This window comes from Schistocerca gregaria, chromosome 8 (genome assembly GCF_023897955.1).
Source record: "Schistocerca gregaria isolate iqSchGreg1 chromosome 8, iqSchGreg1.2, whole genome shotgun sequence".
NCBI lineage: Eukaryota > Metazoa > Arthropoda > Insecta > Orthoptera > Acrididae > Schistocerca > Schistocerca gregaria.
The window spans coordinates 335,276,325-335,300,003 of NC_064927.1; the positions used below are offsets into that span (position 1 = coordinate 335,276,325).

Below are 23,679 nucleotides of genomic sequence, written 5' to 3' on the forward strand. Positions count from 1 at the left end.
ATAAAGAAAGAGAGGAAAATTGACAAAAAGGTAACGAGTTAAGTGTATTACGTGGTCTGTGGGACTCTCATCAAGAACCTCCACAGATCACTCCATCATATTAAGAATGTGTGTGCCTGTGTGTAGAAAAACGACTCGTAGAGACAGGTCATGCAGCGTCTCCCATTACGTTCATCAAGAGAGTGATTTGTAAGCAATAAGTTTCAGCAGATAATGTTACCTACCAAAGAAGAAGTTCATAGCACTCGACACCTTCTCATTGTCATTCAAGTGTTACACCATGTTGTTGGGAAGAACAGGAATTTTAATTCTTAGGACGCAACAAATATAATGTTATAATTTTCCATTAGTAATCCTAGTTGTGCTCAGAAATAGGAACTGTATTTCGTATGCTTTCCCGTCGTAATATTTATTGATAGTCTCCTCAGGTTTGCTGCGGAATCCTAAAATCAACATGATAGGCTTCCATTTTTGGATGTCACGGTGTACAAAAGTGCTCTGGGACACAGTGTTCACCGAAAGGCGACAAAGACCGATCGGTTTCTGCATGATAAAAGTTGTCATCCACAGTATCAGCGCAATGGCGTTCTTAGAAGCCTGGAAGAGCATGTGCCATTTAAGATGCGGACAGTTTACTACTAGAGCTTACAAGTTTGATAGCTGCGTATAATTAAAATATTCTGAAGCCAAACGAATAAATGCCACAGTTATATGCTCCTCTTCATGCACCACTGGGGATGGTCCGAACTCAGCGTGACGAAGGTGCTTATGAGACCATCCCTTTTTATGTAATGAAATATCTATCAAACATTAGGACAGCACTGAAGACTTGTGTTTTAATGGGGGACCATACAGATCTGAGTAAAACCATTGTCTTCATTATTCAAATTTTCTGCCTATAACAGAACACTGATTAAATGAGGGTTACTGGATGAAATTTGGCGATACTTTGGTAGTTGCTAGTACTTCCGGTTGTTTTTTTTTCCTTACCGTATCAGTCCACCTGATTTTCAACATTCGTCTATAGTACCACATCTCAAATGCTTCGATTATCTTCTCTTCCGGTTTTCCCACAGTCCATGTTTCACTACCATACAATGCTGTACTCCAGAGGTACATCCTCAGGAATTTCTTCCTCAAAATAAGGCCGGTATTTGATATTAGTAGACTTCTCTTGGCCAGAAATGCCTTTTTTGCCATAGCGAGTTTGCTTTTGATATGCTCCTTGCTCCGTCCGCCATTGGTTATTTTACTGCCTTGGTAGCAGAATTCCTTAACTTCATTGACTTTGTGACCATCAATCCTGATGTTAAATTTCTCGCTGTTCTCATTTCTACTACTTCTCATTACCTTCACCTTTCTCCGATTTATTCTCAAACCATACTGTGTACTCATTAGACTGTTCATTCCGTTCAGCAGATCGTTTAATTCTTCTTCACTTTCACTCAGGATAGCAATATCATCAGCGAAGCGTATCATTAATATCCTTTCACCTTGTATTTCAATTCAACTCCTGAACCTTTCTGTTATTTCCATCATTGCTTCCTCGATGTACAGATTGAAGAGTAGGGGCAAAAGGCTACAGCCTTGTCTTACACCCTTCTTAATACGAGCACTTCGTTCTTGATCGTCCACTCTTATTATTCCCTCTTGGTTGTTGTACATATTTTATACCACCCGTCTCTCCGTATAGCTTACCCCAACTTTTTTCTGAATCTCGAACAGCTTGCACCATTTTATATTGTCGAACGTTTTTTCCAGGTAGACAAATCCTATGAACGTGTCTTGATTTCTCGTTAGCCTTGCATCCAATTATTAGCCGTAACGTCAGAATTGCCTCTCTCGTGCCTTTCCTTTTCCTAAAGCCAAACTGATCGTCACCTAGCGCATTCTCAATTATCTTTTCCATTCTTCTGTATATTATTCTTGTAAGCAGCTTCGATGCATGAGCTGTTAAGCTGATTGTGCGATAATTCTCGCACTTGTCAGCTCTTGCCGTCTTCGGAATTGTGTGGGTGATGCTTTTCCGAAAGTCTGATGGTATGTCGCCAAACTCATATATTCTTCACACCAACGTGAATAGTCGTTTTGTTGCCACTTCTCCTAATGATTTTAGAAATTCTGATGGAATGTTATCTATCCCTTCTGCCTTATTTGACCGTAAATCCTCCAAAGCTCTTTTCAATTCCGATTCTAATACTGGATCCCCTATCTCTTCTAAATCGACTCCTGTTTTTTCTTATATCACATCACACAAATCTTCACCATCATAGAGGCTTTCAATGTATTCTTTCCACCTATCTGCTCTCTCCTCTGCATTTAACAGTGGAATTCCTGTTTCACTCTTAATGTTACCACCGTTGCTTTTAATGTCACCAAAGGTTGTTTTGACTTTCCTGTATGCTGAGTCTGTCCTTCCGACAATCATATCTTTTTCGATGTCTTCACATTTTTCCTGCATTCATTTCGACTTAGCTTCCCTGCGCTTCCTATTTATATCATTCCTCAGCGTCTTGTATTTATGTATTCCTGATTTTCCCGGAACATGTTTGTACATCCTCGTTTCATCCATTAACTGAAGTATTTCTTCTGTTACCCATGGTTTCTTCGCAGCTACCTTCTTTGTACCTATGTTTTCCTTCGCAACTTCTGTGATGGCCCTTTTTAGAGTTGTCCATTCCTCTTCAACTGTGCTGCCTACTGAGCTATTCCTTATTGCTGTATCTATAGAGTTAGAGAACTTCAAACGTATCTCGTCATTCCTTAGAACTTCCGTATCCCACTTCTTTGCGTATTAATTCTTCCTGACAAATGTCTTGAACTTCAGCCTACTCTTTATCACTACTATATTGTGATCTGAGTCTATATCTGCTCCTGGGTACGCCCTACAATCCAATATCTTATTTCGGAATCTCTGTCTGACCATGATGTAATCTAATTGAAATCTTCCCGTATCTCCCGGCCGTTTCCAAGTATATCTCCTCCTCTTGTGATTCTTGAACAGGGTTTTCGCTATTACTAGCTGAAATTTGTTACAGAACTCAATTAGTCTTTCTCCTCTTTCATTTCTTGTCCCAAACCCATAGTCTCCTGTAACGTTTTCTTCTACTCCTTCCCCTACAACTGAATTCCAGTCGCCCATGACTATTAGATTTTCGTGCCCCTTTACATACTGCATTACCCTTTCAATATCCTCATACACTTTCTCTATCTGTTCATCTTCAGCTTGTGACGTCGGCATCTATACCTGAACTATCGTTGTCCGTGTTGGTCTGCTGTCGATTCTGATTAGAACAACCCGGAAACTGAACTGTTCACAGTAACACACCCTCTGCCCTACCTTCCTATTCATAACGAATCCTACACCTGTTATACCATTTTCTGCTGCTGTTGATATTACCCGATACTCATCTGACCAGAAATCCTTGTCTTCCTTCCACTTCACTTCACTGACCCTGCTATATCTAGATTGAGCCTTTGCATTTCCCTTTTCAGTTTTTCTAGTTTCCCTACCACGTTCAAGCTTCTGACGTTCCACGCCCCGACTCGTAGAACGTTATCCTTTCGTTGATTATTCAATCTTTTTCTCATGGTAACCTCCCCCTTGGCAGTCCCCTCCCGGAGATCCGAATGGGGGACTATTCCGGAATCTTTTGCCAAAGGAGAGATAATCATGACACTTCTTCAACTACAGGCCACATGTCCTGTGGATAGACGTTACGTGTCTTTAATGCAGTGGTTTCCATTGCCTTCTGCATCTTCATGTCGTTGATCATTGCTGATTCTTCCGCCTTTAGGGGCAATTTCATACCCCTAGGACAAGAGAGTGCCTTGAACCTCTATCCGCTCCTCCGCCCCCTTTGACAAGGCCGTTGGCAGAATGAGGCTGACTTCTTATGCCGGAAGTCTTCGGCTACCAATGCTAATTATTTATCAAAATTTAGGCAGTGGCGGGAATCGAACCCGGGACCGAAGACGTTTTGAGTATGAGTCAAAGACGCTTCCCATTTTTTTTTTAATCTCATTTTGTTCGCTTTTGTTCGTTGCATCTGCTCGGGTCGGACGTCGTAAGACATCCGTTTAAGTTCGTTGTTGATCGATTAGCTCAGTTTCTTTTATTGCAGAGCTACCGTGCCGGGAAACATCTAGACCACGGGTAGTTTTTGGTATAGAGAGGTAAATGTAAGTAGGTCGGCAGATGATTTGGTTAATAAGGACAACAGTTTTCCTCTTAGCAGACGTGGAAGCCTGTGCTGTCCGGCGTTAAAACACAATAGTCTTCTGTGCGGACTGAGTGTCTCAAAATATTCTTTGATTGCGATACATATAGTTGCCGTCTGTTTTGTACTAAGGATGGCGCCACCAGTTCAGCCTTGGAGGCAACACTGGTGGCCGGCGCATGCGCCGTGCGCTGTACGTAGGGCTCAGTAGGATGGCGATCGGCAACCTTGGCATCAGTTCTTCGTGGTACTCAGTATCAGCATCGTACTTCTGAAGATGGTGGACAGACGGTTTACCGATATATCGAATCATCTTGATTTTAGGTTTCGGCAGCAAACCGGAGGAGACTCTCAGGAGTGGGGACCGTTGGCGAGTTGCAATTGCACGAGCTAGCAAGCACTCAAATGCTGTTATCTTTTGATGTTTGCACAATGCACTGAAATATGCATTTGGATTTGCAACAACAGATACTTGAACATATCCATCACTTCTCGATTTACTAGTCGCTGTGTGACATTACTACAAATTTTGAAGTCACTGACTTGTAGCATCGAGGACTAAGGTTCTAGAAGGTCTACAAGAAGCTCAAACAAAGTTGTATATCCTAAACAGTACAAATACATTGAGCTACCGTTTCTGCTTAAGTCGAAAAGAATAACACCTTTCAACTGTTTCTCTTTTATGAGTTCAGTAGTGGCAATTTCATATGCTTGTAAATCTGTCATCTTGTTAGGCTATGTGGTTAACAACATCATCTGCCTAATAATTAATTACATCAGCGCACACGCACAGATAAATCGTGAAGCCTTTGCAGATGGTGCAGTGATCGAGTTATGTGCTAAACCGCGCACGTACTGCTTTGGCGTTACTTAAAGGAAGTAGCAGTCAGTAAGATATTTATGTTTCAAGTGGAAATTGTATTAAACATGGGTAAACGTAAGGAAGTGATAGAGTGACAAAAAGGGGCAACCATGTTTGGATATGACCATGACCATACGATGTGTGAAGTCGCTGGATTCTCAGGTACTTTTCAATGGACTGTTTAAGGTATCTACAAGCATTGACGTAACACACGTGGGCACCAAACACTACATCAGAATTGTGATTGGAAAAATGTCCTGACGAAGAGGGACCTAAGACGCGTTTCACGGATGTGAATCAATGATACTTCCTATCCAGACGGGAACTGCTTCAGGCCCTGAATGAAGGGCCAATTACAACCTTTTACCAAGCAATGAGAACTGCTTGCAATAAATTTTTGGCGTTGGTCACCTCCCAAGAATCAATTGCTCACACAGGTACCTAAACACGACGATAACGAAGTCCATCGGGCTGGAAGAAGAAGTGACCGGCTTTCTGAACATTCCGCCTCACTGTTACATCTCCACGGCCCTCAAAAGTCACCTGACGTCCACCCCACAGAAAATCGGTAGGACATCTTAGATCAGCGGATAAAACAGCGTCGTGAACATCCCCGCTATTTGCAGGAACTGCGAGATCGGATCCTCATCTAGTGGCTTAATCTGGACGCGACATACCTTCAGAAACTATTGTACTCACTGCCTAACCGAATGTACGCAATTATTAAGTTCAGCGGCTGGAGGAGGGTACTGATATCCCATCAATGACCAAGACATTAAGGACGGTGCACCAGCTCGGATTAGGGAAGCATCGCGAAGGAAATCAGCTGTGACCTATTCAAAGCAAAAATTTTGGCATTTGTCTGAAGTAGTGTAGGGAAATCATGGAAAATCTGAATCAGGATGGCTAGACACGGGTTTATACCGTCGTTCTCTCGAACGCGAGTCCAGTTCGCTGACCACTGCACCACCTCGCTCGGTCTCAGGTGGACATACACGGTGTGAGTAGTGATTTCTTTAGAGGCGAAATTTTTTTTCTTTGCGCTATGTTTAATTATGAGTATAACGTAAATTGTAACACAGGTTGAGTATATCTTTATATTCAAGTGAAACACATGCTGTACACGAAAGAGTAACCCATTACTGAAAGCAGACATGGTAAGAAATGCATTGCTGCGATTTTATTTTCAAATTGTTGGTAACAACTGCCGATACTCTGCGTCCAATATCATTAAAATATAGCATGAAACGATGAATTAAAGCCCATAATCATTGGCATTCTTACAGTACGTTGGAAAACAAACCATTTTGCTGCGGGACCATATGTGCCTGTGATGAGGATAGAAAGCACGTTATACTACATAAAAAGAAGAAGCTTTACCAGTTTCACGGCAATATGTAAATGAAAGAGCACTGGCAACAAATTAAACAGACTGATATATGTCTGTATCCAGTTCTAAATGTTAGTCAACAGCTTTCTTTACACACAGTCTACTTACCACTAAGATGTGGAGCGTAGATTATTAAAACTTTTCCTCCAGTTCCATAAAGAACTAGGGAATGAAGTATGAAAAGTATTGAATTTTCAGTTCTTTATTGACTTCTTTCTACACAAAATTCGAATTTTACGAACAGGCGGGAACAGTTCGTTCTGTATTGGGGCGCATCAACATGCTTTGTATTTATTTGAAAATTATCAGTGTCATTCAGCAACTTTCACTGCACATTTAAGGATGAGGTAGTTTGTCATACACGTTCCCGTGCCAGCTGAAACAAACATTAGACAAACTTATAAGTAGTTATTAAGTTGCAGTTATACACAGAATAACTATCACAAGTTAAAAGCAGTGAAATCTTTGCCAGAGTCCACGTTATTGACATTCGGAATAACGTTTGCTTGGGGGAGCCCCCTAAAAGTCTTTGGTATTTGAGGTCTCATCTGCACCTCTGTTACTTATAGTTCCTGTATTTCTCGAGAGCTTCTGTTCACTGACAGACTCTCATGTTATCGAGAAATGCCCTTCTGAGTGGTTGAAGCATAAAACTAAATCAGCATTGAAGTGGCTGCTACATATCACAAAGTATTTATACATTTTTAAATATTTCCTAAGTACTAGGACGCCATTAAATACTTTCCATCTACAGTCACCTATTGTCACATTGCTTTCCTTGAAACCGAACTTGTTGTTCCCTTTTTTTTTCATTTTTGCTCTGGGCATAACAGAATATGCGACACACATGTTCTTTCTTTGTCATTTAAGTCTTAGGTATAGAATTTCTTTGGCAATGTAATACAAAATGAATGATTGTTTCGAAAGTCATGACATGTAAATATCTCATGCTGAATTGTCGATTTGATGATTCAAGGACAAGTGTTTGGAGACAGTTTGTCTAGGACGATTTCCACTGTGCGTAGCGTTGTATACGTGCACTTGGCATCGTGCGCTAACATTACATTGGCGCTGTCACTAAGACCAATCACAGTCTCCAATCGCAATTTCAAACACAGTATAGTTCTGAGACTCATTCACCTTTTACTTCTGTATGTAACCTTTGCACTACTTTCGTCAGATATAGTGCAGTACTTCCTATGTAATCAACGGAGGGAAGATACGTTTAAGTCTTTTCCTGGCTTCATTTGTTATGCTTTTCAATGGTTTGGTACTCGGTTAAATCCTCTTGTCTTGCCTGGTAGCATACTTCCTCCCCTTTTGTCTACTCCAAGTTACTTTCTGAGAAAATCCACAATGCTAACCGGCCCTCACTGACGTGTAAGTCGCATATAAATATTAAGAATATTGTTGTTTTAGGTATAAAGAATATTATTATTGTTGATCATTTCGACCAGCAATATTGCAGCTTTGGAATCTGATATTCCATTACACATGCATAACAACTGCTAACAAGCGAAAGCGGAAACATTTTTTGAGACTTAATCTTCCTTACAAAAATTATATAAAAAAAAGTATTTTTGTATACGATTCGTTGTTTCTACATGCAGTCCTTCGATTTACATTTTCTCTTTAATTTTTTACAGCTGGACACTGGTGGATTACTCCACGGCTCTGATAAATGATTTTGTCACAGGTGTTCTCACAAAAAGATGAAGAAAAACATCGAAAATTTCTGTGTATCTTGGTTGAACCATATCAGTGATCAAACTTCCCACGGTTTATTCTTGTTCTCGGTTTCCAGTGCTAATGCTACAGTTTCATTAGCGCATTGGGGAATTATATCAGAATTTACTCGTATTATTACCATCTTCGATGACTGTTTTATAGGTGGACAATGAGACTATAAAGCGAATACTTAAGAACGGCTGTGGGTAGCTGCACTGACGTAGTCTAGGAGGAAATAAGATATATAAGATAACCACTGGCATCACAATGAACAACATGGTACAAGAAGTATGTTAGTAAATTCTAAATTACCAGTGCGTTATGATGAATTGTTATGCAAATATGCCACAGGACAGTTGTAATAATTGAAATAACTTCCCTTTCTAGAAGAATCATCTTACCCACTACTCCATTTCTGTACGAACATTTAAATATAACCTGATAAACTCACCTATCTTCGCACATTCCGCCATTGCCTCTTTCAAGTTATTCTTTGTGCGTCCCTGCACCTGTAACCACTTTTCTGCTGATTCCGTAGCATGGTCCACATCAAATACGCCATCAGAGTTGATCTGTAACGAAAGCACATATCATAGAGTTCACTAATGAGGCACACCTTCACCGTACTATGGTGAGTAGGTTACTTTTCCGTGTTTATTCTTTCGGAGGTGCTAACGTGTGAGTAACTGGTCGAACCCATCAGAAGAAAGCAATGACATTACTTAGACTGATGTGAAACTAGTTATACTAATGGCTGATTACAAATAGCTGATGACCTTACAACGTTCAAGGACCTATTACTTCTAAATTATCCGCTAACTTTCTGGGAGGGAGATTAAATTATTTTGTTGAAATCGTTCGCTATCCTTTCAACGGTTTTTCGAAAACCCATTTCTCCACGTATTATCCCTTCTTTTGCTGTTCTCTATTTTGTGGGCGTAAAGACAGTAACTAACTGTTCGTCGCTTCAAGACTGTTTCTCTTCTTGCAGAAATGTGTGGTGACCGAAATATGCTTTTCTTCTCGTAGCTGCTGCACGGGGGTTTTCTCGTTAGTTTTCCACTTTAGTGAGACCCCAACATCAAGTGAGGAAAGCCAGCTTTATGGAGAGTGAAATCTGTCTCACCCTGAAATCTGCCTCACTCCTTCCTAAGTCTTATTTCTTTTCGGCTGCCGGCCGCGGTGGTTTCGCGGTTCTAGGCGCTCAGTCCGGAACTGCGCGACTGCCACGGTCGCAGGTTCGAACCCTGCCACGGGCATGGATGTGTGTGATGTCCTTAGGTTAGTTCGGTTTAATTCGTTCTAAGTTATAGGCGACTGATGACCACAGAGGTTAAGTCGCATAGTGCTCAGAGCCATTTAAACCATTTTTGTTTTCGGCTGACCACTACTGAAATGTAACATCTTCACTCAGTCTCCATTATTGACCCACACTCACTTTGATAGATCTACTGAGGAAATTTTGTTGTTCTCAGGTAATAGTATCTACGTGCTTTTAGTAATAAAAACTGATTGAGTTGCAGTTTAGTTAAAACAGAAGAAGACATATGTTCATGACATGCATATCGTTTTAGCTCCTCTTAGTTCTCTACCAAATTTTTGTATAGCGGATTGCTATACAAATTCAGTGCTAGCTGTATCATTAGTTAAAGTGATACTCACGTCTCCCATTTCTTGAAAAAAGCACTGTATGAAGCACTGGAAAAGAAAACAAACTGTCATAGGCAGTGTTCATTTATATTTGTAATTTGGAAACTGAATACAGAGATGACAATTAATCTTACCCTTTGGTTCTCATCTTTCTCATTCGGCAGTGTGAAGTTGTGGCTTACGATGTATCGAGCGGTCTCTGGAAAAACATAAACAAGTAGTTATGGTTGATTAGGTTTTTCTTGGAGGAAATATAGCACGAACATTATGTTACACAGGCTACAATTGCTACAGAAATGTTCACTTTTAATTTTTTTGCAGAAACGGAAGCAGCCGTACTTTATAGATTTAGAAGCTCGGAACACGAATATCAAGGTTAAAATAATCTCCTAGCTCAGGTTTACAAATGAATAAAGTGTTAACATCCCATAGTTACACTTATGGGACATCAGAAGAGTTACAAGGAAAGGCATCGGCGGCCAAAACTTTGGCTTGCAGGCCCTGCCCGGTAGGGCTCTTGATAAAATATAGATACATCGAAACACAGATATTTTTCAAAATAATATTTATATATATCGTATTCACGATTTCCCACGATATATCGATATCAAATGGATGTATCCATTTCCGATATTTTTGTTTTATAATATACTTTTTTCACAATTTTATGAAAATATTTGAAGCTATTCTTTTGAAATTGTAGTAAGACGTAATTTTACTTTTACCGAGTGAGGGAATCAACTACTTTTTGAGCTTTCATCAAGTCCAATCTTTCTCATTGACTGAGTGAGGCAAGTATATGTGGCATAAAAGAAAAACTCCGATTGATCGGAGCGGCGTGGCTGTGTGAATGGAATAACAAGATTTCCGACGTGCAGAAGCAGCACACCAGTTACATTAAAAAGTAATTTTTAATGCAGCTAGTGTGCTATTTCTTTGCATCGACGTATTCAAAAACAGTTGCTGAAATGATGAACGAAAATCTAAATGACAAAGACTGACCGTTGCAGTCGGTGAAGACGTGAGAGGGGAAATGCTGATGTAATTGGTGTTCGGCGCTATCAACAGAAACAGCAACGTTAACTTCACCCATTTGTTTTGACACTACAAGTGCTAGCTCTCTGGCGTTTGTAGAGATGAAAAAAAAAGAACTAGAAGTCGACATGAAGGTTCCGGACAAATCCGTTGTGACGAAACCGATCGATGGACCCTTCAGATACATTTTATTGTTAGCATTGTTACCATTGTTAGCATAGGGGTCATTGCCAAGCACGAACGTGCATCGTTTTCCTTTCAATTCTTGTTTTAAGGGGTTATAGGCGGGCTACTAGCTTGTTGATTTAGAAAATATCTAATAAAAAATCAACATACAGCTCTAAAACCTGGAGTATATTTACGATGTGCATCCCATATTCTTGTAGGAGGGTACGCCGAAATTTTTCCTCCGCTATATCGATACTTTCTTTATATATATCGTGTCGAGAATGGTATTTATTTAAATATCAATAATTTTTAAAATTATCAACATTCCTATTAATCGGCCGTGAGTATCAAAGCGCTCAGTCTCGCTTCAAACACGTCATACTGTCTGAGCATGAAGAGGGGGATGAGGGAAAAACAGTTAACGGGTTGCATTAAAATGGCAGCCCAGTCGCAGTGCATATCACGAATTTTCAGTATTATTTAATCAACAAACTGAACAAACTGCCGGAATATGGACAGATGCAGACAATTTCACATAGTTTTTAATTCAAGTTGGCACATAATCGTTACTAATTGAGTTTTCATAACCCAAAAGCGATCTTTAACACAAGTTAATTTCTCGAAATATTGTAGCACTTTTATAATCTCCTTCCCGAGATGTGGAAACCCTACCTGAGGAAAGCAATGTAAATATCCTGGACAGTTTTAATCTAAGAAGATTCTTCCTCTTGCCATTACCTTGCAGATCAGTCAGTTACATCTGCTTATCCAGGGGCGCTTTCAGCTCAAACGGTAAACGGTCTCGAAAACTGATCGGAAACATTCGGTGTCCTCAAATTCCTTATGAATTCCGCAAAACTTGCATTCTGTTTAACACCAGTGAGCTTAGGGAACTGTCTGTCTTCGTCAGAACATGCCTTTTGTACAACGAGATTTTCTTTTTAAATGCATCCCCATCAAATCAGAAGGAAGTTACCTGGACTTCGTTCTGGATCTTCTGGTTTTCGTTCTTGCACTGTTTTTTCCTTGATAAATGCCGTAGAAGCGAGTTGTAAATCGAAAATCATAGCATGCCCCTTGACTTAACAAACTATGCATTAAGATACGACGTGTACTCTTTGTTCTGTTCCACTGACACTATTCTAGTTGACAATTGAATAAGGCGTGTGTGTGTGTCTAAAAATTTTACTATTCACACCACCAACTTCTTCACGTGCTCCAAGCCTGCAAATTTAGCACCAAGTGCTTTTGATGTACATGACAATGAATCCCATCAGTAGATCTTTGTAGGTTGTTGCTGTTTCATAGTCAACTAAATCGCTTATCCTCTGCACGGTATTGTTACGTGATTTCATAGGAAATAAGCACTACCTGCCACTTACGCAAACTGAGAATTCTTGTCAGTTTCTTCTGTCTTTCCCATTCATTTGAAAGGCTCGCTAGACTACCCCCTTTGTGCAACCAGCTACTGGACCATTGACTAGCCTTCATCCTACTAACAAACGGTGAAGATTAAATAGTGCTAAGAGCATAATTCTGCCGAATCGGAGAGACATGTGCCGACCACCGCACTGCAATGCTAAAAGAAAAGTGTTGTTCCGGGTACTTCAAAGAAGTACCGAGCAAAGACGAGTGACAGGCGGGGCTTGGTCCACCCGTGGCCCACACGAGCTGCACGCTTGAAACTTGGTACGCGTTGTGCGAAGTCATTTTGTCAAGGATTCATCTCATGTAACTGAGGTAGACCCTTCCCGTACAATCTGGCAAATCTGCTTTGCACCAAGACTCACGTGCGCAACATTCAATCACGTAATCGTTCTCGAATGAAGAAATAAGAACGAGATTTTAATTGCTTGTCACTGCCGTGTGCTCTCGCGCTGCATTAGTACACTTGTTACTTTGGCTGTGAATGTATCCGAGGCGAAGTGTTGAAATTCAAGAATCGTGTTATTGTGCAGCAACAAACATGTAACTTTTGTTACACTTGTGCAGAGTTATATGTAGTTGAAGAAGTCAATCAGTGACTAAAGCACTGAAACAACCAGTTCAATGCATTTCAGATCTCTCGTGTTCCTTCACACTGAATGCTTGGATGCAGAGCAAAAATGTCTTCATGAAGTTTGGAGTACCTGTTATTTGGCGTACACACAAAAATCATGCTTCATATTGCTTGAGGAAAGAAGGAAATATCCAGAAGAAGTGAAATATTCAATACCATGACTTACCATCTGCCATTTGCCAGTTCCTGTTGCCCCACATGCACGACCATCAAGCAGTTGTAGCTATCATGCTGGAATGACACGTGCTGCTGAAAATGTACAATCATCTGCCACTGACATTGTTCCTACATTCACACCAACGTTGTCATCTGCAGAACCGCACAAAATCACCCAAACTGAATAGGGATTTAGATCGTACAAAGCGTAAGGCTGAACGCTTGATCTCACGGGTGCACCAGCGCAATCTTCTTGTTGACACAGTATGTGTGTCACTATCTCGGGAGTGTCGGAAAAAAATTTGAGTGTCATTTCAGTACTTAAGGATACATTACGTTCTTGAGTGACACTGGCGGTTTAGTGAAAGTCCTGAACATTACACACAAACCATACAAGTGAAGAGTCATTGTATGTGGCTCGAAATCAAGTCTCAAATATACATTTTTACACAGTTCTAGGAAAGGCCATCAATACTTATTGCATATGATGCCTTAGCACAAGAAATTTATACCATTCTCTAATACGTTGTAAGCTGTGTTACTTACAGTAAGCATGAACGGCTGATGTGTGAAGATTTAAAAGTCACTGCAGAGAAGTTGGATTTGCAAGGGGATTACAGTAAGAACTGATGCTACCTTTTGAGTAGGATAGTCACGAAAGGGAATAATACAGATACAGAGGGAACAATCGTCACGAACAGCTGTGGTGCCTGGGTCAAAAAATATTTCCAAAGAACCGCCAGTGAAAGCAAACAAAAATGTTCTCTTACCATTGTACATTAAGAATGCACTCACGAAAGCATTTGTTAAGGCTGTTCACAGGAATGAAGCAGCATTTCAGAGCGATTCCTAAGTTGCCCCTGGCGTATTTTTGTATCGAACACTCCAAGGGGGTACCGCCAGTTCAAAGCGTCCAACGGGCACAATATTTCGGCCATCAGACATGTCAGCAACGTCGGGTTTTGTGTCGAACTGATAGAAACTCTCAGCAAACAAAACGATCTGGCGACCAGGGTGGACCGAGAACTTACATCGGCGCTATCACCGGCTTCGACTTTTGTTTCTCCCCAACCCCAGATGCGGGCGCGAACAGCAAAGGGAGCGGCTATAGGGGGCAGGGGATGTCCGTCGGCCACACCTCCTAAGGAGCTCTGCCGTCAGCGCACCTGACTATGGTGACATGTCGGATCGCTGAACATGGTGCCCGTTGAACACTATGAACCGTCAGTACACCCTTGGATTGCTCGATCAGCATTTCACTATTTCTGTAAAATGTTTCCACTACACGTGACAGAGAATATCACAAAGGGGATTTTTGTTGATTGATATTCACGTCAGCTGCTGGGGGCCTCTAATTTCAGATCAACTGCAGGCGTAGCATTGTTTTTGTTACGTGACACATTGTTCTTGGGGAACAGTAAAGCCGAAAATTACAGCGACGTCGTGGACAAAGTTCATTGATTCAACATTATCCTGAAGATTCATTTATCTCACATCGATATTTTGCCACAGAACTGTGGTGCATTCAGTAATGAGCGTGGCGAGCGGTTCCACCACATTTCTCTGAAAGAACGATGCAAGTGGTACTTTGTAGTCCGATTTTTGCAGGATACTGCAAAGGAATAGTGTAGACACGCCTACGAGAGGAAGGGCGAAGAAAACGGCGAGAATAAACTATATAAGTTCAATTAATGTGTTTTTACTGTTAATTGTGGAAGCAATATACGTTGTACATAAAGTTCCTACTTACTTGTAACCCTGAGCTAAGAGACAATTTTCTTCGCGGTAATCGTGTTCAGTGTACGGAAATCTATAAAGACGGTGTACTTTAGTTCCTGTAAAAACATCCGCTGTGTACCAGAATTACATGATAATACCTTAAAATGTAGAAAACATTACAAATAATCTTGTAATTTGAATCAGAAGCCTAGTGACTGCTAAAAAAAGTAGGTTACAGTGGCATTTTTGAGCAGTATTTACTAAAGTCAGGCAAATGGACATATCTATGTATTGCAGATGACAAAAATTGCAATATCAATAAAATATGCAATCTTACGACAGTTCTCGTCACTTCATATATAACGAGAATGGAGTAATAGTTCTGCTGGATGAAGTGGTAAGTAGTTGTGGTTCATTAACATGTGTATGCCTCGACTGAGTTTACTGGATAGCTCTACATTAACCCTGTGACGATGGAACTGGTGAGCGAATTGCGTACTGTGAAGGAAGTCCCTGTCATGATCTCGCGTAATGTACAAAGAGAAATCGAAATGAATGTCCACTCGTGATGTAAGTACACCGAGTCTGCTTCGAGCGCCAGCTAAGTTGAATAAAGGTAACAACTGAATGTGTTTCGCAGCTCACAAAGTAGGAACCAAGTGCTGAGCCTGAGGACACTAAGACATAATTCTCATCGCTTTATAAAGAGTGGTATGGCATTTAGAACTTTCAATGGCAACGTTAAATTTTTCATGGGTAATAAAATGAAAAGTATAGGGAAAGTCCGTGTTATTAAAATAGTTTTGTTGAGAAGACAGCATCTGATATACGATCTATGGCTCATAATGCTGTACAACAAGAGTCAGAAAAAATTAGAGTATTGATACCAACGATTCATGTTTTATTGAGCTCTCATGGTAAACGTTCTTGCCCTCGGGGCAGGAAACTGCTTTTAGGTAGGTGAATCTACACTGATGAACTGTCTGAGCGTTCAGGAGGCAATATAACTAGTGCATTAAAAACATTGTGCGGGTTATGTGAAAAGCTGTTGAAAAAATGTCTTGACGATCACTTCCTTTGCAAAAGATTCCACATTAGTTCCCTATTCAGATTTCTGAGAGGGGACTGCCAAGATCGAGGTAACAATAAGAAAAGAAATGGAATAATCAACGAAAGGGAAAAGTACAACGAGGGGCACAGTGGAATGTCAGAAGTTTGAACGTGGTAAGAAAGCTATAGAAACTGAAAAGAAAATGCAAAAGGCTCAGTCTAGTTATATTGCCACCGGTGAAGTTTAATGAAAATAAGAAAAGGAATTGTCGTCAGACTAATGTAGGATAATATCAACAGAAGCAAAATGTTATCAAAAGGGCTAGCATTCGTTATGCGCATGAACGTAGGGCATCGGATAGGTTTCTGTGAACAGTTCAATGGCAATGAGAAGTGACTGCACGTCAATCACAAATACAGTAACTCAGGTATATATGTCGGCGTCAAAAGCAGATAATGAAGTAGAGGAAATGTATGAGGATAGTGAATGTGTAATTTAGTATATTATACGACATGAATATCGAAAAGTCATGTTGAACTGGAATGCTGTTGTAGGAGAGGGAGTAGAGGAAAGGATTGAGGAAGGTTATCGACGAGAAGTACAAATGAGAAGGACAAAGAATAATTGAGTTCTGCAATAACTTTTAACCAGTAATAGCGAATATTCAGTTCAAGAATCACCAGAGGAGGATTTATACTTGTAAAAGGCCGGTAGATATAAAAAGATTCCGAAAAGATCAGTTAGAGATTCCGAAATCTGACACTCAACCGCATTTCGTATCCAAGTGCAGCTGTAGACTTGAATCATAATTTGGTAATAATAAAGAAGAGTAAAAAGTTTAAGAGAATCGTGCGGAAGAATTAATGTGAAAGAAGTGGGATACTCACGTACTCATAAATGGTGAGTCAGGTTTGAAGTTCGATGGGGATGTGGATACTACGATAAGAATACCAATCCAGTTGAAAAGAATTCTACATCAATGAAAAGGGCAGTCACAGTTGTTGAACAATTAGCCACAGCTACAAAGAAGATAACTCCGAAGAACTCTTGTGTAAATGAGGAAATACTTCAATTGATCGATGAAAGCAAAAAGTATGAAAACATTCAGGAAAAGAGGGGATTGCAGGAATCTAAATCATTTAGGAATGAAATAAATAGAAAGTTCTGGGCAGTCAAAGTGAAATTGTTGCAGGCAAAATGTGAAGAAATTGAAAAAGAAATGATCGTCAGAAGGACTAACTCATCACACAGAAAAGTCAAAACAGCCTTCGATGTAACTAGAAGCAAATGTGGTAACATTAAGAACGCCAACATGAGGCGAGAGTTTCGAGAGAACGATAATTGAAACTTGACACGATTTGCTATATTAAACCAAAACCTTCTAGAGAATACAGCAAGCTAAAATGAAAATTTATTAACAATAGCAATTAGAAGGAATAAGACTACGAAGGAAACCAATCAGAAATTACTACAAGCTAAACATAATTTTCCATAAGATGATAAGTCACACAACTAAGAGAAAAAAATACGTCTGTTTTTAAATTTCTCTGAAGTGAATGCATAGCTTACGAGATGAAATGTAGCATCTCAATGTAAATAAGAAAGAAAAACATTCCTCTAAAAACTCATGAAATAATATATTGGGATAAGTGAGATATGAAGAATGAAATAGCGTCGGGTTTTTTACAACATAAGTGATTAAACTTGGAGGAAATGTTAACGACAATAACTTGCATAAGTATTTACGTAATATTGGTCGAAGTAGAAGTTCCGCAAACTGTAACAAAGCTGTACTTATATTATTGTACAAGAAATGAGACAGTCAAGACCCTTAATAGCCACCTATCAGCTTTCTCTTCGTAATGTTAATATTATTGACGACATTCATTACCAACCACAAATGAGAACACTATGTACAGTATAGCATAGGAACAATCCTATTTCAGAAGTTATTAAATCCCTATCATCGGTTTGCAAGTCGTGGATGAAATTACACGATGTAGGACTGAGTAAGAATAGTTATAATGTATAGTTTTCATAGCTTTTTAATAGCTTATGACCCATCTTGAACATTATTTGCCCTAGAAATCCTTCAAGTTAATTAGCGTGTTACCGTACAGTCATTAGGTAATAACTTGAAAGCGAATATAAAGAAACATTGATGACTTCCGCAGACTTTTGTTATTCCAACACCGAAACATTATTCGCATATATTATTCTAAAACAAAGAAGAACCGAGCATGCGGTACGATAAACGTAATGTTTAAGTGTTAATACAAAGAAATGTTTCGTTATGTTTCTTTTCGAATTGGTACCTAACAACTGCGTCACGCCCCTAATTCAATTCCTCGAGCAGAAGTGGATGAGTTAAACACTTTAGTTGAGACCGTCATAGAACAAAAACGGTTCGTTTGCAGGCATTGGTTCCTAAAAAATTTTAGACACTGACTCCCCTCTACAAGTCCTAGAAATTTTTACCTGGAATTTCCGAACACACTGTATATGGTGTTGAATACTACTTGCTGGAACAAGAAAACACAGAGAAGGTTAAAAATGGCTTGAAATATTTTTAGAGTACACTAAGAATAGTTCTCAAAGCTAAGTTTTTGATATATTTGAGACGAAAACGTAACAAAGGGGGAGGATACAGACTTTGCTCTTGAAAACAGCACATGAAGGAGATTTCTGTTAGAAAAGAAACAACCCAAAAATGAGGGGGATACTTACCAAATCTGCAACATAACTGAACTGGAGATGCACGGGTTATTGGGATGAGTGTAAATGTCATTAGAAAGCATAACGAACCAAATTTGATGCATATTGCTGAAAATTGTAATGCTCCGAAAGTTCATAATGAGACCTTCCTACAACAACAAACGTCCGATATCAGCTGATGCCTCGTGCGCATTAACGGTTCTATGCAACCAGTATTACTTTTCTATGTATTACTCAGACTAGCTTACAAAGTCATCAGTTGATAGTGTTCCAGTCCAGAATCGAAATCGCCTACTGAAACTGAAACTCTGATTCTCATAACTGCTGTCATCTCACTGAAAGAGTATGACAACATGAAGAAAATTATTTGCATACTGACCTCTTGACAAGCCGTAGCCGGTAGCGCATTTGTACACGGATGCTCGTAAAGCCTGGCCAGTCTGTAAACAACGGAAATCTGCGTAACAAATTTACTTTCACAAAAGGTGAACAGTTACATTAAAATAGCAAGCATTCTCTCAACGTCATTTGATGAAAGTATGCTAAGCGAATCATAGGCCAAATGTAACATTCCTTATTTCTGGTTTCCTTCCCTTCAATACATCCGATCAAAGTCATTTCGGTTCCTTAAGGTACTGATTGACAGATTTCCATTCCAGCCACTGGGCATTCAGTGCTCGAGCTTCATCTCTAACAAATATAGACGCAGGCTGTATGGCAAACCTTCCTTCATCCTATTACACGTCACTAAACCCTGCTGACGTAGAAAATACGTTATACAACAAGCATAACAACCGATTAATACTTGTTGGCATTGAGAGTAGACATATTTGAAAGGAAGAAAGGGACAGTGAAGGAAGCAAAGATAAACATTGGAACATTGAATGTGAGGACACTACATCAAGCAGGAAAGCTAGATAATGCAAAACAGAAAATGAAAAAGAACAAATTAGATGCCTTTGGCTTCTGTGAAATGAGGTGGGGAGAAAATGGGGAGATAGAAAGGAGAGATTATAAGCTCTTTTACTCGGGGGAAATCAAGAGAGGTGAAAACGGAATAGGAATATTGACAGGGCAAAAGCTAAAAATAAGCTCATGAAGGTACAAAATATTGATGGAAGACTAATGATGATACGACTCAAGAGTAGTTCAAAAGATTTGGTGTTAACACAAGTGAATATGCCAACCAGCCAGCATAGGGATAAGGAGGAAGAAGAATGTTATGAGAAAATAAAAGAACTCAACGAGAAAGAAAAATGCCTGCAAATGTAGAAGTGCCACCATTATCGTCATGGGGGACTGGAATGCAGTGCTGGGAGAAGGAAGAGGTCAAGATACAGTGGGAAAATTAGAATCAGGAATAAGAAATGAGGGAGGGGAACGACAAATTAGTTTCTGTAAAGAAAATGCATTAGCAGTGGGTAACACATTATTTGAACATCACAAAAGGAGACGTTGCACATGGATATAAAATTTAAATAGGAAGAGAAATTAGTTGGACTAAATCCTGATAGGTAAAAGGTTTAGGAACTGTTTGAAGAATGCCAAACCTTATCCAGGATCGGATATTGGTTCAAATGGCTCTAAGCACTATGGGACTTATCATTGAGGTCGTCTGTGCCCTAGACTTAAAATTACTTAAACCTAAGTAACCTAATGGGTCTGAGCACTATGGGACTTCACTTCTGCGGTCATCTGTCCCCTAGAACTCAGAATTAATGATACCTAACTAACCTAAGGACATCACACACATCCATGCTCGAGGCAGGACTCATTCTGCGTCCGTAGCAGCAGCGCAGTTTCAGACTGAAGCGCCTAGAACCGCTCCGCCACAGGCGCAGAGAGGATATTATTAATACAGACCACAATCTAGTAGTGGAAGAAATACAAGTGAAGTTGAAAAAAGTCTGGAGAGGTAAAGCAAAAGAAACACTAAACACAGAAAGACTCAGAGAGATAGGAAAAGTACCACATCTGGAAAACGGATTTATGCAAAAATGAGAAATAGGTAGAGTTGATGACTGCGTTAATGACAAATGGATAAAAATGAGGGAAGGACGCATGGACTCTGCCAAAGAAGTACTAGGAATTAGAGTATCTCGAAGTACCAGGAAAGAATGCATAACAGAGAACATGTTAAAAATGGAAAAGCAGAGAAAGTGGAAAATATGGAAACTGAAGAAGACAAAAAAAGCTACAGGGAACTGAATGATGAATTAAGAAGAGAAACTGAAGAAACAAGTGATAAATTGATGAAACAGAAATGCGACGAAATAGAGAAAATGGAGAAAGAGGGAACGTATGAAATGATGCATAAACTAGCTAATGAGATAGTTTTTTAACATACAAGAAAAAGGAATAACAAGGAAATAGAAAGAGCGGACAGTACTGTAGCAGAGGAACCCGAGAAGGTTTTGAGCACTTGACAAGAATATATTGAATGTATGAAATACATACAATGTGAAATTAAGGCTGAAGTGTAGCAATATGTGCCAGAAGATGGAAAGGGATTCACCATCTTGGAGACAGAAGTAGAAAAGGCACTGAAGAAAATGAAGAATTGGAAGCCATGTGGAATTGATGATTTGTCAGCAGAACTGTTGTAGAACCTGGGAAACAAGTCAAGAATACATATAGTCTACCTCTGTAACGAGATATATGATAAAGGGGAATGGCCTGGGGACCTCCTTGCAACACTGATGATACCAACAGAGAAAAAGAGAAACACTAAAAAGTGTGAAAAGCATAGGACAACGCAGCTGAAGTCTTGCTGAGAGTGTTGAATAGAAGGCTAGAGATATCTTTGCTGTTTTTATAAATTTAGAAATGGCTTTTGGCGGATTTCAGTGGAACCACCTGATGGATATTTGGAAGAGGAAAGGAGTGGGTTGGAAAGAGAGGCAACTGGTACAGAATCTATATTTACATCAGAGGGTAAGGATAAGGATTGGAAATGAAATGTCAGAAGGAAGCAGCATTGAAATAAGTGTTAGACAAGGTTGTTGCTTATCAGCACTGATGTTTAACACATACCTTGAAGAGATTATTACAAAGGTTTAGATAGGAAGAAGGAATTTGTGTTGGTGAAGAGAATAGAATGTATAGGATTTGCTGATGACATGGTATTAGTGGCAGAAAGTGAGCGGACAGTGAATAACATGCTGAAAGATCTGAATGAAACTTGTGTGGAATATGGGATGCAAATAAATAAAGCAAAAACAAAGAGTATGGTCATCAGTACAAGACGCAGACAGCCCGTTATTAAAATAGATAATCTACCATTAGCCAAGTAATAGCATTTAAATATCTTGGAAGCACAATAACTGAAGACTTTAGGTGTCACCAGGAAGTGAAAAATCGAATTGCCATAGCGAAGAAGGCATGCTACAGAAAGAGGAGACTCTTATGTGCCAAATTAGATAAAGGTCTAAGGTAAAGGCTTGGCAAATGTTTTATCTGGAGTTTGCCACTAAATGGGGAAGAAACATGGACGCTGAGGCGAGAGGATGAAAAAAGGTTAGAAGCATTTGAGATGTGGATGTGGAGGATAATGGAGAGACTAAGCAGGATGGGAACAGTGAGTGATGAAAGAGTATTGGAAAGGGTTGGTGAGACAAGATGCCTTATGAAGGTTGTAAGGGAAAGGAAAAAGAATTGGTTGGGACAGTCACTGAGGAAGGAGTGTTTGCTAGCAGATGCTATAGAAGGATTGGTTTGTGGGAGAAGATTGATAGTAAGAAGGAAAGACAACATGATAGACGACATAAAGCAAAGAGAAAATTATGCAGACCTGAAGATGATGGCAGAAGACCGCGCAGCCTGGAGAACTACCATGTGTAGACCTGACTTTAGGCAGAACTGTCATGATGATGATGACTTGCGGCTGACAGTTCGCAAATTGCATGCGTCAAAACTCTTAAAGCAAAGCTCTTCACAAACATTCACCCTTGATTCAGAATTCGTTTTGCTACATAGTTTTTGCTCGAAGGCATTTCGAAAGATTAGCAACTATGTTATCAGTAATGTTGTACGGATGTTAAGAGCTAAAGTGTAGAAACAAAGACGGAGAAAAACCAGTATTCTACGAAAGGAGAATATTAAGAAAAATTTTGGACCTGTAAGAAATGGAAGCAGCACGTTATGAAGGTTAAGACTAAATTACGCACTCCAAGAGTTGAACAAACACAGTTACATTTTTTAAGGTATAGCTGGCTTGGTGACGTAGCTGTAAAATCCGGACTAGCATGCTTTCCACACGAAAATGTCTACGTACGTTATGTCTCCTTAAGAATTTGTTTCATTATTACAAAAATGAGACCTGCCAAAAATGGCATGCAGTTATGCGGGACTTAGTGACGTCCTTTCCGGTAAATTTACTCAATTAAGTTACGTAAATAGCTAAAAAGAGTGAAGAAAGTAGATTACCTGCCTGGGTATGTACATTAGTGAACATTTTCCAGTTCTGCTAAAAAAAGATAATTTAATAACTAAGCGAGTAAGTAAAGAACGAAATGGAAGGATATCTGAAGTATTGGGTGAAAGAAAGGATCTTGTGAGGCATACTCTCCGGATATCACTGATTTACATTGTCAGCGGTTGCTATCGATGTGCCGATGGTGCCTTTGAATGGGACATGGCCGATTTCCTTTAGCAGTCTCGTCCTACTGAGAAAGCGTTATTGCTGAAATATATAAGAATAGCCATGTACAATACAGATAGTTCATGCAGCATACAGGGATTCACTTACTTCGTCCAAGTCACCCATGCACTGGGCTAAGACAGCGAATATAAGAGCACATATCTGGAAGGCTCTCATGTTACGACTGAAATCTGAGAAGATGCTTTAAACTGTGGTGCGATAGGTCCGACAGATTTTTCCGTAGTTCCCAAACTGTTCAGGTTTGAATGTTGCAGCTATTTTTTATA

At 39.7% G+C, this 23,679-nt stretch overlaps 1 protein-coding gene across 1 annotated transcript; it reads right to left on the reverse strand.

Annotated features, from left to right (window-relative positions):
- Positions 1 to 6,663: 6,663 nt before the first annotated feature.
- On the reverse strand, positions 6,664 to 23,644 carry LOC126284634 (uncharacterized). The gene is made up of 6 exons (XM_049983709.1): positions 23,501 to 23,644; positions 19,133 to 19,193; positions 9,985 to 10,049; positions 9,863 to 9,898; positions 8,652 to 8,772; positions 6,664 to 6,848 (listed from the first exon to the last, which is right to left on the reverse strand). Exons 1-6 carry the CDS (start codon positions 23,567 to 23,569, stop codon positions 6,784 to 6,786), a joined length of 417 nt encoding a protein of 138 aa, XP_049839666.1. The 5' UTR covers positions 23,570 to 23,644; the 3' UTR covers positions 6,664 to 6,783.
- Between the last annotated feature and the right edge of the window lie 35 nt (positions 23,645 to 23,679).

Bases quoted from the DNA above. Each gene is read 5' to 3' on its own strand.
- LOC126284634 (XM_049983709.1), bottom strand. From the start codon at position 23,569: ATGAGAGCCTTCCAGATATGTGCTCTTATATTCGCTGTCTTAGCCCAG. The intron at 10,050-19,132 runs GTCAGTATGCAA...ATGTTTTTCCAG, and splicing joins CGGCTACGGCTTGTCAAGAG to AGACCGCTCGATACATCGTA. The intron at 6,849-8,651 runs GTGAGTTTATCA...TGTTTGTTTCAG, and splicing joins GGCGGAATGTGCGAAGATAG to CTGGCACGGGAACGTGTATG.